Source organism: Eptesicus fuscus, chromosome 20 (genome assembly GCF_027574615.1).
Source record: "Eptesicus fuscus isolate TK198812 chromosome 20, DD_ASM_mEF_20220401, whole genome shotgun sequence".
Lineage (NCBI taxonomy): Eukaryota > Metazoa > Chordata > Mammalia > Chiroptera > Vespertilionidae > Eptesicus > Eptesicus fuscus.
Window position 1 is genome coordinate 35,266,494 of NC_072492.1, and position 14,415 is coordinate 35,280,908.

General features: G+C 47.8%; 1 protein-coding gene across 1 annotated transcript in view; it reads right to left on the reverse strand.

The window, feature by feature from the left end:
• Positions 1-6,376: 6,376 nt before the first annotated feature.
• Positions 6,377-14,415, reverse strand: part of FAM20A (FAM20A golgi associated secretory pathway pseudokinase) — a 29,614-nt gene continuing 21,575 nt past the window's right edge. The window contains exons 3-11 of the mRNA XM_008149387.3: positions 14,320-14,370; positions 12,965-13,043; positions 11,763-11,855; positions 10,948-11,063; positions 10,318-10,498; positions 9,368-9,477; positions 8,539-8,620; positions 8,070-8,129; positions 6,377-6,985 (exon numbers count right to left, since the gene is read on the reverse strand). Of these exons, the coding sequence (XP_008147609.3) occupies positions 6,721-6,985; positions 8,070-8,129; positions 8,539-8,620; positions 9,368-9,477; positions 10,318-10,498; positions 10,948-11,063; positions 11,763-11,855; positions 12,965-13,043; positions 14,320-14,370 (1,037 nt within the window). The 3' untranslated portion in view covers positions 6,377-6,720. The remainder of the gene's footprint in view (positions 6,986-8,069; positions 8,130-8,538; positions 8,621-9,367; positions 9,478-10,317; positions 10,499-10,947; positions 11,064-11,762; positions 11,856-12,964; positions 13,044-14,319; positions 14,371-14,415) is intronic.

A 14,415-nucleotide genomic window follows, 5' to 3' on the forward strand; every position in this document is an offset into this window, starting at 1 on the left:
ACATGCCATGCTTTTTGGTGAGGGCAGATCCCTGCACCAAATAATTACCATAGAGTAATGTCACAGTGCAAGATGTTTTTTTAAGTGATATAATTTTCTAATTATCATAAGCATATTTAGACTGTGGCCATTTATGCTGTATTTCTTTATAAAATAAACGATTTCTCATTAAGCTCTAAGGATTAGGAAAACTGATACAGAAAAAATCTTAGGAAGATATCTGCCTGTGTTTAAACTAGATTAAGGGTGGGAAAATACCCATTTTCTTCTAGTTATCAGATGGATATGATCTGTTATGTTTTCTTCTTCCTTTTAACCAGAATTTGTGTTTGTCAAGCGAATTTGCCTGGTATTGATTATATCTTTTTATTGTTTCCTCTCCAGTTCTGAAATACATTTAGGTGTAGCTATTCATACCTGCCTTTTGAGTTTGAAACTAAATCATAGGCTGCAAATACTGATTATGGTTTAACTACATCTGCCTCAGCTCAGAAATTCTTTATTGATCCAGCTAGTGCCAAATGTTGATCATTGAGAATTAGAATTCCAGGTCTCCACTCTTGGTTGTTGACTTAGAGCTTTTGGTTAGTGGACTCCAGGGTAATCTGTGCTCATTAACACAGATTCCAAGAGATTTAGTTTGCTGGGAATAGATAGAATATATGGAGCAAAAGTCATAACAAAAACGGAGGTGATGTTGGTAAAGGAAGAAATGCCAGGTGGAGAGTTCATTGTTGGGAACTTTGCCCCACTAAATTCACTGGGACAAGAGATTTTGGGGAGATGTTTTTTACTTTGGTTTGATGTTTTCCCCTCCTTTTTACATCAACTAGAGTGTATGGGGGGTGGGGGTGGGGTGGGGGGTGCCTGTGTTGTTTCAAATTGGTCTCAAAGGCCATCCTGCTGAAAAGTTCTGCTTTCCTATTTAGCATTTATTCTCTGGCAGATGTTTTGTTCTTTTAAAGTAAGCTTGTGTTTTGCGTCTTAACTGTATTTCCGTATTTTCCAGCCTTGTCAACCTTATGTGTTACATTATTCCACGTGCACCAATGATACCCAACAGTTTATTTTTATTATGTTATTTTTTTTTAAACAAAATCTCACAGTTCTGTAATGTGGGCACTTTTATTTTCGTCGTGATTTATATGTAATGTAGGGTTATACTTGGGAGTGACTGCAAGCATTTTTCCAATTGTATGCAACTGGCTTTGATTACTAATCCTTTCTCCTACCCTTTCCCAGGCCATTTAAAAGGTAAATTGGTCATGGTAGAGTTTTTTCATAGATTTGAGCAGTTTTTAGGTTGTTACTCAGTTTAAAGTATAAATCTGGGAAAGAGATTTTATTTACATTTTAGTGTGGGATAGAAAGCCACCTTATTACAAATTTTTTATGTTTCAAATCTATATTAAGTGAGGGTTTCTGATCTCTGTGTTGTGTTTAGCTACCTTTTATATTTAAAAATTTTAAAGTAAAAATTATGTTCTTATTAGCTTTGTAAAGCTTGATTTGATCTTTGTTTAAATGCCAAAACTGTACTTCAGTGAATTATTTAGAATGCCATAAATTGCAGTTTCATATCTGTATATAATAATCATGTTCACATATAATGCTTCCTAAATGAAATTTGCTCTTAAATAATTTGGCTTGCTGTTTACTCCCTTTTGTAGTTTTTAATCTAAGAAAATTTAAGTCTAAATTTAAAAATTAACACATTTAAAGCTTTATCTTTGTGCAATCTGAGTATATGTGAGATATCACGATGGTGTAATTTGTCTTAGTTGATAATCAGGACTTTTGAAGTCATCATTTCTGGACTTGGTAAGTGAATTTCTCAGATCTATTGCTCTAGAAAGTATAGATGGCCAAAGGAACATTTTATATTGTTTCCTGGTTACTAGTCTGATTATACTGTGTGTGCTAATATACTCTATTCTTTTTGTTATAGATTGTCTTAATGGTAGGTCAAGTAATAAAAAAGATTAAATAATTTAAATTCTTAAATGAATCCGTTTTTCTTCCCTTTGTCCTATCCTTCTCCCTCCCCTTCTCTCTCTGGAATCTCCAAATCTGGTGGGCAAGATGAAAATCACAAGTGAATTATGGAATTAGTGTTTGGAAAGAGTCAAATTAGTGTTTGTTTTCAGTGGCTTCCAAGTCAGCTTGTCAAAGAATGAATCTGAAAACCTTGCTTAAAGAGTAATTGAGATATAGCACGTCTGTTCACAGGGTAGTGGGAGGAAGGATTAAATCAGAAGCTCAACATTTCCTTTTTATTGAAGACTGGTTCTCTGGTTTGGAACTTTCCCAGACTTAACAGGGAAATATTTCTGGTCAGCATACTCGCCTTGGTTAAACTCAATAGCCACTTAGATATTGAGGTCTGTTTATATATTTTGCATATATAAAGTTTTATTTATGAGTGACTTAATTAAGTTGTACTCATTAGTATATCGGTATTTCTTTATGTCCAACGAGTTGGAGATGTGTTGTATTCTAGATTACCCTTTCATTTGCACTGCTTTGTATCTCATCCAGATTCAGTAATCCCTTCCATCAGCTTACTGGAGTGGAACCCTTAGAGTTACAACCGAATACAACTAAAAATGTTCCTTAGGTTGCCCTGGCCAGTGTGGCTCAGTTGAGTGTCCTCCCATATGCCAAAAGGTCTGGTTTGATTCCTTACCTGGGCACATGCTGGGGTTCTATCCAAGGGTGTGCAGGAGGCAGCTGATCAATATTTCTCTCTTACATTGATGTTTCTCTCCCTCTCCCTCTCTAAAATCAGTAAAAACAGACAAATATATTTTTATTTTCATACAGGAAGAGAGGGAGAGACAGAAACATCAATAATGAGAGTGAATCGTTGATCAGCTGCCTCCTGCAGACCCCACACGGGGGATCAAGCCCACAACCGGGGCATGTGCCTTGACTGGGAATTGAACCTCAACCTCCTGGTTCATAGGTCAATGCTCAGCCACTGAACCACACCAGTTGGGCTTAAAACATATATATATAGAGAGAGAGAGAGGTATAGATATATATGTATATTTTTTAATGTTTTTAGGTGGACTATACTGGTTATAGTTTAATTCTCTAAAACATGGCTGATATAGAATTGGTTTCTCTTTTTAATGATTCAAATACCAACATTTTAAAATTGAAGTAGCATGATGTTGGTTTTCTTAATACTACTGTATCTCCAACCACAAATTAATAGCTGATCACTTTTGTAAAACAACCTTGAGAAGCAATGGCTAGATCACCATTTAATATGTCCCCCAAGGTAGCTATCATAATAATTATCAGTAAAGGCTGTAAATAGAATTTAAAAGGGGAAATCATAATCTCTCTTCTTACTCTATGGAACTTTTACACAGAAATCAGTATTGTGTACTTATAGAGTTAGAATGTGCTTACCGACCTAAGTTCTGAGCGTTGACTCAACTCTATTCTGTTGCCACTGTACCACAACCGCTACTGAATATAAGTTTTCATTTTGTGAAAGTCCTGCCAATTGAACTTGTTAGCTTTGTGATTTTAAAAGTCACCACTAGATGGAGAGCTTTTTTGTCATCTTGGTTAATCTCCAAGTGAGTTACAGTTGATTCTCATTCACAGATACTGTTTGTGAATTTTGTGTATTTGCCGACTTGCTAAAATTTATTTGTAACCCCAGAATCAATACTTGCAGCCCTTCACAGTTATTTCCAGGCACACGCCGCGAAGAGCAAGTCTCCCTCATGCGCCCCCCTCAGGTTGAACAAGGCGATGCTCTGCTTTTGGTTTGCCGTCATACTGTTATCAGGTGTCTTTCGTGCTCTCGGGAATTTAGTGCCCCTTTTTTGTGTATTTGTGCTTTCTATTGGTGATTTCGCTATTTAAAGTGGCCCCCGAATGTAGTGCTGGCCAGCATTCCTAAGTGCAAGAAGGATGTGTGGTGTGCCTTTTGGAGAAAATAAGTGTATTAAGTAAGCTTCTTTCAGGCATGAGTTACATACAGTGCTGTTGGCCACAAGTTTAGTGTTAATGAATCAACAATACTATTAAGGTTTCTTTGACACACTTAACACATAAAGCAAGATTATGTATTGATAGGTTGACAAAATAATCAGAGGCTCACAGGAACCTAAACCCTCATTTCCTCTAGGAGCAAACGGTTCAGTGTCCATTAATTTAGTGCCTGTGGTGACTGTAGACCCTGAAACTAGCCCGAATAAGAGAATCAACTTTACTTTTTACAATCTGCAAACTCAAATGTCCTCCTGACTTTCAGGAAGGATACAGTGGATTAATTCCTCCAAACGCCTTTTCTCCGACAAGTCACATGCTGTAGAATTCCCTTTCACTTTTTAGTTTGCTGTCAGCAGTGAAAACAACTTTTTACCTAGAGACCCGGGGGGACGGACAGGGGGGCGGGCAGTGTTTGTGTCACGGGAAGCTGAACGATTGTCCAAAATGAACATGTTACAAGAACTTGAAAGTTCTAAGGAGAGAGTCTTGTTTTCTGCTGTTTTTGACAAATTGACAGTGTCTTAATTTTGTTACTAGTGCAAACATAATGGAATGTTTAGGATAAGGGGATAGTTAGGTACCTGGGTATCTACACATTGCGGTCAAATTCAGTTCTCTGTAAAGTACACCAGGTTTTGTGGTACAGGCCACTGGAACCCAGCGCTCGTCCTGGCAAGGCTGAGGTGGAGCTGCAGCTTACCTCCTGACGCTCTGCCCTCGGGAAGTCCCAGGCCGCCGTGCTGCTCTTGCAAGGTCTTTGCCTGAATATTTCTCTCTCTTCTGAGTTAATTACCCAGTCCCTCCCCCAAAGGGAATTACCGGCCCGAAGTAGGCAAGCAGTTCATGAAGTGGGAAGTCCTGGGCTGCAGAAGTCTCTGCATTAAATTAAGGTTCCTCTAATTAAGAGTTGTTTTCTTTAAAGAGATGCAGCTTCATAAGTTGGGCAAGATTCTTGAGCTTCTGTATTCCGGTAGAAAGAGCACTTTGGAAATTGAGATTTAAATCATTGAGTTGTGTGGTTTTCGTTAATCTCAGCATAATTTTTCTTGGCTGTGCATTGGAAGCAGGGGATCCTATCTATGTTGGGGAGGATTGGAAACCTTGTGTGTTCATTCTCACACGGGAAGAGCTCAGCGAATGGGAGTGATGGAGACCAGGTTCAGGGGCAGTGTGCTGTGGGGCAGCAGGTGGGGCAGAAATTCCTTGCCATTTGCCTTTTGGGGCTGTCTGGACACATTGCAGAAGTCTTTGATGACTTTTTTAGTCTTGACCTTGTACTTTTAGTGATAACTTTTTTCTACCCCTCCCTCTCCCTTCCCCTTACACTTGTACTGTATTTGAGCTCTTCTGATGTTTATCTGTGAGTTGACCTGATAGAACCAGGAGTTTTTACTTGTTGACTAACTGGTTACTCTATAGCAGTGATTGGCAAACCGTGGCTCGCGAGCCACATGCGGCTCTTTGGCCCCTTGAGTGTGGCTCTTCCACAAAATACCACGGCCCTGGGCGAGTCAATTTTGAAGAAGTGGCATTAGAAGAAGTTTAAAAAAATTGGCTCTCAAAAGAAATTTCAATCGTTGTACTGTTGATATTTGGCTCTGTTGACTAATGAGTTTGCCGACCACTGCTCTATAGTATGAACACTTTCCTCTCATTTGTATTCTCAGTCATGAATTACAGACTAAGAAACATCTCCTAATACAGGTGTTTCAGGCGTCAGCAAGTCAGGAGGGAGAAGGGAGAAGAGACCGAGAATCCTCAAAAGACCCACTTTTGAGGGAGGTTTGGGAAGTAAACTTTAGATTGATTCCTTTTTGAGGAAGAAGCTGAGAAAGGGCATCTAGCGTGCCAGAGCTCACAAGGTGGTCCCTGCTGCTCTTGGGAAACACCGGTTGGTGAGCTGTGCTAGGCCCTGGCTTTCTCCAGCCTCAGTCCAGGCTCATGAACCTGCTGAGCCCCCTCCTGTGCTGTCCCGCCTTCAAGACCCCCCCACCCCATCCCCCGCGTCCCTTCACTAAAATCCCTCCTGTGTTGGATGCTCTTTTGTCATACTTGGTGTTATTTCAGTTGATATTTAAATAGTCTTTAGATTGAAACATCCCTTTCCTGATATTCTGAGCAAATCCCTGTTATTTTTACCTCTTGTAATACCATTGCACAGAAATTACTTTGGAGGACCGGTCAGTAGTGATTCTTGTCCTCAGGTTGGGCCACAGTGACTGGAATGGAAGTGGAAAGTGTGAGGTCTACTTGGAACCTATTTGAGTTAGTTTTAGATTTGTTCACTTGTGATAAGTCAGAAGTTTTGTCTGGATTAGGAGTTACCCTCAGATACAGTAAGGATCTGGAGGTCAGTTAGGTGTCCACTTGATGTCCTTTTATTTTATTTGTAACAATTAATACTCTCTTCTGGGATTAAGGCTTCCATACCCTTCAAGCCTGACCTGGGGTTCATCCACATTTCCCAGTGGGCTCAGGAGGTGGTCTGCGGAGCCAGGGCAGTCAGTCCACTCGAGGAGCGGTGCGCCAGGAAGGCAGGCCAGGGTCCCATTTGGCTCTTTGAGGTCCGTCCCAATGCCCTGCCTGCTCCCTGAGCTCACGACCCAGGGCCCCCAGCTTGGGCCGGGGCACCTGAGGGCGCAGAGGTCCGCACTCGAGTCCACCGTGGCTCCAGGTGTTGTGTCTGCAGTTGGGTTCATCCAGCCCCTACCTTGTCAGGTTAGCCTGGCCAGAGTCTGGGGCTGCCTGTTCTGCTGGGCCACTGGCTACAACACTCTGCTCTCCGTGGGCCGCGATGCACCCCTCCACGGTCCTTAGGATGACCTGGAGCCTCCGGTCCAGGGCGAGGAGGTGGGGCTCTGTGAGGATGGGGCTGAGCTGGTCCTCCAGCAGTGACTCCCGCATCACGTCACTGAGCCTGTAGTCAGCTTGGGCCAGCAGCTGCAGGTGCAAGAGCGTTTTCTTTTTTATCCTGGAAGGACACAGTCATAGGAACATAAGTGTAAAGAAAATAACATCCTGAACTGACTGTCCCCACACAAAAAACTGTTGTAGTTGTTGATGTTCTGAGCACATTTTAATGAAAACCAGGTAAAAAGGGAGTGAATGAAAGATGCCCCTATATTTCACAGCCCCTTCCCAATTGCCTTTTGGTCAAAGGCCTGCTGAACTGTTTATACTATAGTAATTGTAATGCAATGCTGGGTCATACACATGTGATATTGCTAAGAGAATCAGAAGTGATTTAAAGCTGCGAGAAGTTTCTAGTCATGAAATGATGAAGTTGGGCATCTCAGGAGCTCTAGGTACTGCCGGCCTCCAAGTTGTTTCTTGGCAACTTTATTTCTCGGTGTGAGATTCTTGAATCCGAGGGATGAAAATAGGGTAGGTGGAACTGCCATTGACTTTAGGGTTCTGATTTATTTCCATGTGGAAATCTGACTTGGACTCAGATGCAGCCTGATTGTCCAACTTTTGTCAAACCGCTTGCCCTATTCAGGAAGGGGAGCACGTCTAAACTAAGCTATAAAGAAAAGTCCGGCTTTGTTCCGAGATTTTCAGCTGGAAATGAATGAGATGGTTTTCCTAGGTGTGAGTCCCATGGTTCTGATTAGCTCTCACTGCAGCTGAGCAGCTGGACAACTTCACAAGCCTGCTGAGCCCAGAGAGGACCCTGAAGGAGGTTGGAGATTCTGCAGAGAGACGGTGGCCAGGCGAAGGTGTCTTGCTTCCTTTCCATCTGACACAGCCTTTTACTCAGGTGGTCAGGTAGTCCTATTTATGAGCTTCTGTGAGTGCTGGGTGAAGCAGAGGTCTGATTACTCCTATCAGAGACAGGCTGTGCCACAGTGGCCTGAATATTGAAGTTAGTGAGTGAAAGGTTTAAAAAAAAAGGTCCTAATTCATCCCGTGCTGAAAGATGAAAGCTTCCGAGATGTCGGTAATTCCTGTCATTCCACCCACCCGTCCAGACCAATGGAAACTGAGGGAGAGCCTCAGAACGGGGTTGCGAGCAGGATCAAGTGTCGCAATGGTGCCTTGACCTGAAAGCTCACCTGCAGCACTGGGAGAGTGGCGAGAGGATGGAGAGTTCGTCATGGGAGTGTCGCCCAAACCTAGGAGGAGGACCAGGATCTTGTGAGTGGCCAGCAGACCTCCCTCCTCACTGTGTTTTCTCTCTTCTCTGCCTCAGCCTTTCTTTTGAAAGCACAGCTTAGGGCTCATGGCAGCTGCCCCTCCAGCCCCTGTCCTCAATCAGGTCACAAAAGCCTTTGTCTAAATGTCCAAAGATGTTAAACCCAAGCAACCCTTCATCTACTCACCAACTACTGAGGGCCAGACTCGGAGCATGAGCCACGTGCTCTACCTCCGGGAGGGAGCCCTCGAGGAAAAACCTATGCAAAGCTCCCACGTTTCACTAGTGCTCAGGGTAGAGGAGAAGCAGGCAAGGAGACGGGAGGGACCTCAGAGCCCCTCGGCGGCTGCAAGGGCTGCGGCTGTGCGGGAGGAGTGGGTGATACTTACCCTCTGGCATTGTCAAGATGAATAAGGAACCCATCATCCCCAAATTTGGTGAACATCTCATAATGGTGACGGTCCATATTTCCTGTAAAGGGAGGGAGGCATTGGAGCGAGGGCCCATAGGCTGAGGGGTCGGGGGCAGCACAGAGAGGCCTGTTAGCAGTTCAGACAAGAGTCTGAACCCAGGGCCACAAGCTGTCATTTCCCCAGGGCGATTAGGGATGTTGCCGAGGGAGAAGGAAACTAAACAAACCAACACACCCTAGTGTGGGCTTTGCAAATCTAAGGCGTACACAGGGTTTCCGCAAACCCTCAGGCCTGGGACTCAAATACTCTGCAACCATGTTGGCTTTCCTTCCTCACCTGAGGCCTCAACGGAGGCCCATTGGGAAAGCAGACACAGGTTGACTTCCCCAAGGGTGTGAGTGAGCTGGGGCAGGTGCTGTAGGCCTTCAGGTCTGTGTACGTGTGTACTGGCCGCATTCATAACAACTCTTCCTGACCATTCTGGGTGGGACACCGAGGCCTTTCCGCTGCTCCCCGTTCAGTGTATACCCTCCTCCTTTCCTCCCTGGTTTTGCCTGCCTTGGTCAAAGGGGTCAATGACTTCAAACCTGAGGCCCGCGTGGGCCTGGCTTGTAAGCTGATACCCCTGCCTTTGGAGTGGCACCCCCTTTCAGGAGGGGAACATGCTAACTTCTGAGGCCCTGAGCGCTGTGGGGTTAATCAGGCCTCGTGGTCCAGGCTCTAACTGGTGCCCAAGGTCGGGGACAATCCGGACCAGCAGCAGAGCCCTGTGCCCGGAGCCCTGGGAGAGGGGGGAGGGACCTACCGATGAGGAAGTCGAAGATGGCCATGTCGATAACGTTGAGCAGCCGGTCGCTGCTGTTGTACGGGTAGATCTGCTTCACTGTGTCACAGTACAGAGGATTGACCTCCCACCTGAGGGGGAGAACCAGTCCTGGGGCTGGAAAAGCCAAGATGGCAAGGTGTTGGGGGCCCTCCTCACACCTCTCCCCACCCCTCAAACCCCTGCCTCCCTAAGCCTGTATGGACACTTGGTAGTTGGGTACATTCAGGTGGGCGCTAAGCAAAGACCTGGGAGGCGCAGATTCCATGTGGTGAGAAGGTTCTGGGTCCTTTTAGGACATGTCTCCTGAGTATCTGCTGTCCTGGGCGCCATACGGATGGCTGGGCACCGTGTGCCAGCGGGGAGATGGCGGGCAGCAGGGGAACGCCTGGCTCCGTGTTCCTCCCTGCTGCTTCTGCAGCTCCTCTGACATTCCTCAGCCCCTGTTCATTCAGTCAGCTGATAGGAACTGAGTGCCTACTATGTGCTAGGGAGTGTGCTGAGCCCCAGGGATACACGATGGGTCCTTGGCTTCACGGGCTTACGCAGGTGGACCAGGCGTCCCAGACATGCGGGCTCCTCGTGTGTTGCTCTATCACAGCGGGTGTTGGGCTGTGTTTTCAGAATCGGGCTGTTTCTATGACACCCGCTAGACAGCGGAGCTTCTGGAGGGGGAGCCTGTGTCTCTCATTTCCGTATCCCTAGCACCTAAAGCTGGGTAGACAGTAAGTAGTCTTTTTAACTGAATAAATGAACTAAGGGGAGAGAATGACTTCGGCCAGCTGGTCCCAGGATCTGTGATCTATATGAGATGAGACAAAGGAAGGCTGAGGTCGCTTTTGGGGTCCAAAAGCCAGGCTAGCCATAAGTCCTTCCTGTAGGACTGTGGTCACTCTCGGAGGCTAACGTGCACGGCCAGGGGGCCAACTCACTCCTCTTTTCCGGCCAGCGAGTAGGAGCGGATCCAGGGGTTGGGCACAGACAGCCTGGGGGCCAGGTTGAGGGACGGCAGGAACGCGGAGAGAGAGCCCTCTAGCAGGTGGGGGTTGCCACAGACGGCGTACTCGGTCTTGCACATGTACGGACACTTGGCGAAGAAGCACATGTTGCTGGCTGGGGAATGGGGAGAGAGGAGGAGTGAGAGAAGGGTTAGGGAGGCAGACCATCTTCCTGTCCCCAGAGATCCACGGGAGGAAAGGGAACCCCTGAACTCACAGCTGGGGAAAGGCGGGAGGAGGAAGTACTGCCTTTTCCAGGTGGTGGAAGCTATTAAACCGTGCATCCTGTCCACAGGAGCAGAGTGGTCTTGGTCTGGATAACTCCTGATTCCAGGGAGGCTGCACTGCAGCTGGGTGCCCGCCCAGGCTAGTTAGCATCTCAGGTATGACCCTTCCCACTCCCCGTTGCTCCTGTGAAGCTCGGGTGGACCAAGGTGGAGAGTGGGATGGTGGCATACACCCATCCCAGTAACGGCCGCGGCTAGTGGCTGGACAGGCCACTGCTGAACATACCGGTGGCCACGCTGGCCTACCGTGTCCTAGATGGCTTTGGCCAGACTCTACCTGGAGAGACGAAGAAAACGCTCTGCAGGATTTCATTCTTGGTGACCTCTAGGATTTCCTTGGTGACATTGACTAGCCTCCCCACTGTTGGTGGCACCCGTCTGAAGTCCAGGATCCTGAAAGAGAGGGGGGGGGGGAGCCCTGTTCAGATCGGAGCGATGGTTGGGGAGTCAGATGGTCGCCCGTTAGAAATGGACTGACATTCCCAACCACACCCAGCCGCTGGGGTCTCTGCAGCCCTACTTCAGAAGGGGCGGAGGAGGGACCCTCGCCCACCCGCTGTGTTCTAGGTCAGAGCTCATGTTTCCGTGTGTGTGTGTGTGTGTGTGTGTGTGTGTGGTCTTGTTCCAGTGCAGGCTCTGATTCGGTGGGCCAGGCCGAGATGCTGAATTTCTGAAACGCTCCCGGGCGGTGTCTGGCTGCCAGTGCGCAGACTGCACCATGAGTCACAAGGACTGGGCCAATAGGAGCCGGGAAGTTAGGAACGTGCTTTCACCTCTTAAAACCATGGCCTTCAGGCTGCCCGGATAAATGGGAGCGGAGTCTTCTCCTTTTCAGATCTGGGAACCAGAGCAAAGGGCAACGTCATGCCCAGATGGCAGCGTGACCCGCCTGGCGGTTAGTTTTCTAAGTTGTTCTTTCTGTTACCTGCAACGTCTTTTTGTTTTTCACTCGGGGCTGGGTGGGACCTGCTGGGTCCAAAGGCATCACTGAGGGAAGACATTCCAGGGAAGTCCCCCCTGAGCATCTGCCCAGGGCCCCCTCTTGAGCGTGGCCCCTGCCATCAAAGCCAGCTCCGCAGGGCCAGACCCTACCTGTCCAGGTGGAAAGCTGCAATCTCGGCATTGTGTCTCTGGAAGTCAATGAAGTAGAAGAAGTCCGCGGGCGTCTCTTCCTCTCGCTGCTGTCTGAAAAGAAGGGAGGAATCAGGCTGGACGCAGGCTGCAGTGGGAGCCGGAGAAGACTGATGAGCATGACCACAGGGGAAGGAAAAGGCCTTTTGCTTTTCGTGTACGCGTAGGGATTGCCTTAGCGCGGTTCTCAGGTTCTCTGGGCCCTGGGGTCCAAGAACCATCCCATTGGACTCTGAGGGTGGGACTCGGGCACCAGGATCTTTCAAGGCTCCCCAAGTGATTCCCAGGAGCCAGTCTATTGCAAACCCCTCCTTAAAGGGTGCTTTTGTCAAAGCAGTGCAGGGACCAGAACTAAGATTCTGTATTCAATGCTCATTCCACGAGGCCCTGCCCCAGGCTCATCTACTGAGCCATTCAGCCCATGGGCCTCTCAACTGACTGGACATTTGGAACCTAAACCCCTCTAGTGGGTTCCAGTGGAGGACGGCACGACTTGGGTTCCCTCCTGGGGCCATTGTCTCCTGTGCATGTCTCCTCCAGGGGGACATAAACTTCAGGAGTCCCCAGCCTGTGGGCTGCAGACCCTTGGGGGCCAGGAATCTATAGGTATACCAAGCTCTGTAGACGACACACATTATTTCACCCACGTGCTACAAAGTCTTAAAGGCATATATTTGCCTTATAAATGAAATGAAATTGATTTAAGATAACTGACTTCACAGTAGCCTTTTTCATTGCCTAGTTTTTCAGTCAAAACAAATACTGTGTGGCGTTCTAGAACCATTTTGAGAGTTCTAGCCCTGGAAACAAATGGGTATGAATGACAGTGGTAGAGTGTTAACAGTCCAGCTGCCCGGGTTTGAATCCTGGCTCCACTGTCTGCAGCTGGGAGGCTCCAAGCCTCCGTGTTGTCATCTGTAAAGTGGGCACTTGAACAGTTCCTGGCTCAAAGTTATAGATGACCCACAGATAATCATGTACTGTGGTAGCACAGATGCTAGCAATGACCTGATAAGGTCTATTCTTCCTTTAAAATTATCACCATGAACAGTTCAGTCTACAGATGACTGGCTTGAAGACCTTAGGCCACTTTTACTAATTTTGGGTCAACACCCCGCAGAGCTGCCAGGCTGGGTATGGAGGTGAGGAAGGCAGTCACTTACCTCATGGGTTTGAACATGGCCTTCCCGAAGTCCGAGAACCTCAGAACCAGCTTGAGGTGGACCCCACTGGGCTTCACAACTGTGAGGGGACAAGGGTGAGTTAACCATGCTTCTGGGACGAAGCTCAGGGCTGGGACCTTCGTTCATTCAATAAACCCAACCGATTTCTTCTCTAAGGACTAGAATTTGCTTTGCAAAGCCTGCAGGGTACATTCCATCGCATCAGGCCAGGGAGAGGGTGCCAGCAGCTCAAGACAATACCTTTTCTGCTGTTATGGGGTTATGGGAAAAGAGCAAACAATATAGGTTTCCCCCACAGACACAGCAGACCCCAAAGAACTTTCCCTAAGAACTGCCGCTGACTCTGTCCATTGGCACCTTGTAGTTTCTGATGATGCCCTCTGCCAACCTGCATTAGTGGACTAGTTTACGTATCTTCCATGTCAAAACCAAACGGGGCTGGGACGGCTGGGTGAGCAAGGCACCTAAGATAAGCTCGCATGACCCTGCCAGTGAGAGCTCCCTCCTCATGTGTCCAGTCCTGGGCACAGCCCTCACCCCACCCTGTCCCCACCTGCTGTGAGCCCTGGTAGAGTCCAGACAATGTCTATGCTCTATAATATGGCAAATGGCAGGTGTTAAAGAAAAGGGAAGTCCTGGGCCCCACGAACCTCTTTCAAACCTTCAACACGTCACGACACACATGGAAATGTCTGATGTGTGTTCGGTATATTGAGGTAAACGGATGAGGCTTCTCATGGCCGGTGACTGGTCTGGGGCTTGGTGTCCAGGCCTGGCCACTCTGAGGGCTGTGTAGGGTCTGGGTACGTCTATACCCAATTCATGACCCCTGGGAGGGGCCTGTGCTGCATCTCACGCCTGTCTCTCTGGTCCTATTAGTGAGGGGGTCTCAACCTCGGCTGCATTAGAATCACTAGGAACGGTTTTAAAATGCCGATGCCCGCGCCTCGTCCTATACAACCCAATGGGAACCTGGGGTCAAGGCCGGGCCTCTGCCTGTTTGGCGCTCCCAGGGGACTCTAATAAGTTGCCGGGGTTGAGAACCACTGTCCTGCACAACTGCCTGTTAAATCTGAAAGGCACTCCAACCCCGATGAAGCTGGTCCCCGGATCACGCACTGACCAGCAGGGACCTACACACCAGCCCCTCTTAAAAGGTTGATTTTCCGTCATGGGGGGGTGGAGGATGGGGAGAAATGCTGGCTTCTCAGGGACTAGGCAGAGTCCCGCCCCCTCAAGTCCTCAACCAGGACCCCACAGAGGGGCCGCCAGGTCCCAGGGTTCACACAGCGGTGACGTGGAGGGCTGGAGGCGGGCAGGGCCAGCTCACTTACTCTGGGTGCAGTCACACGCCCCAAGCAAGGCTTTCTCGTCCTGACTGTAATCTGGAGGAGAAGGGCAGAAAGAACCGTCAGCCGTCGGGAGGGGCG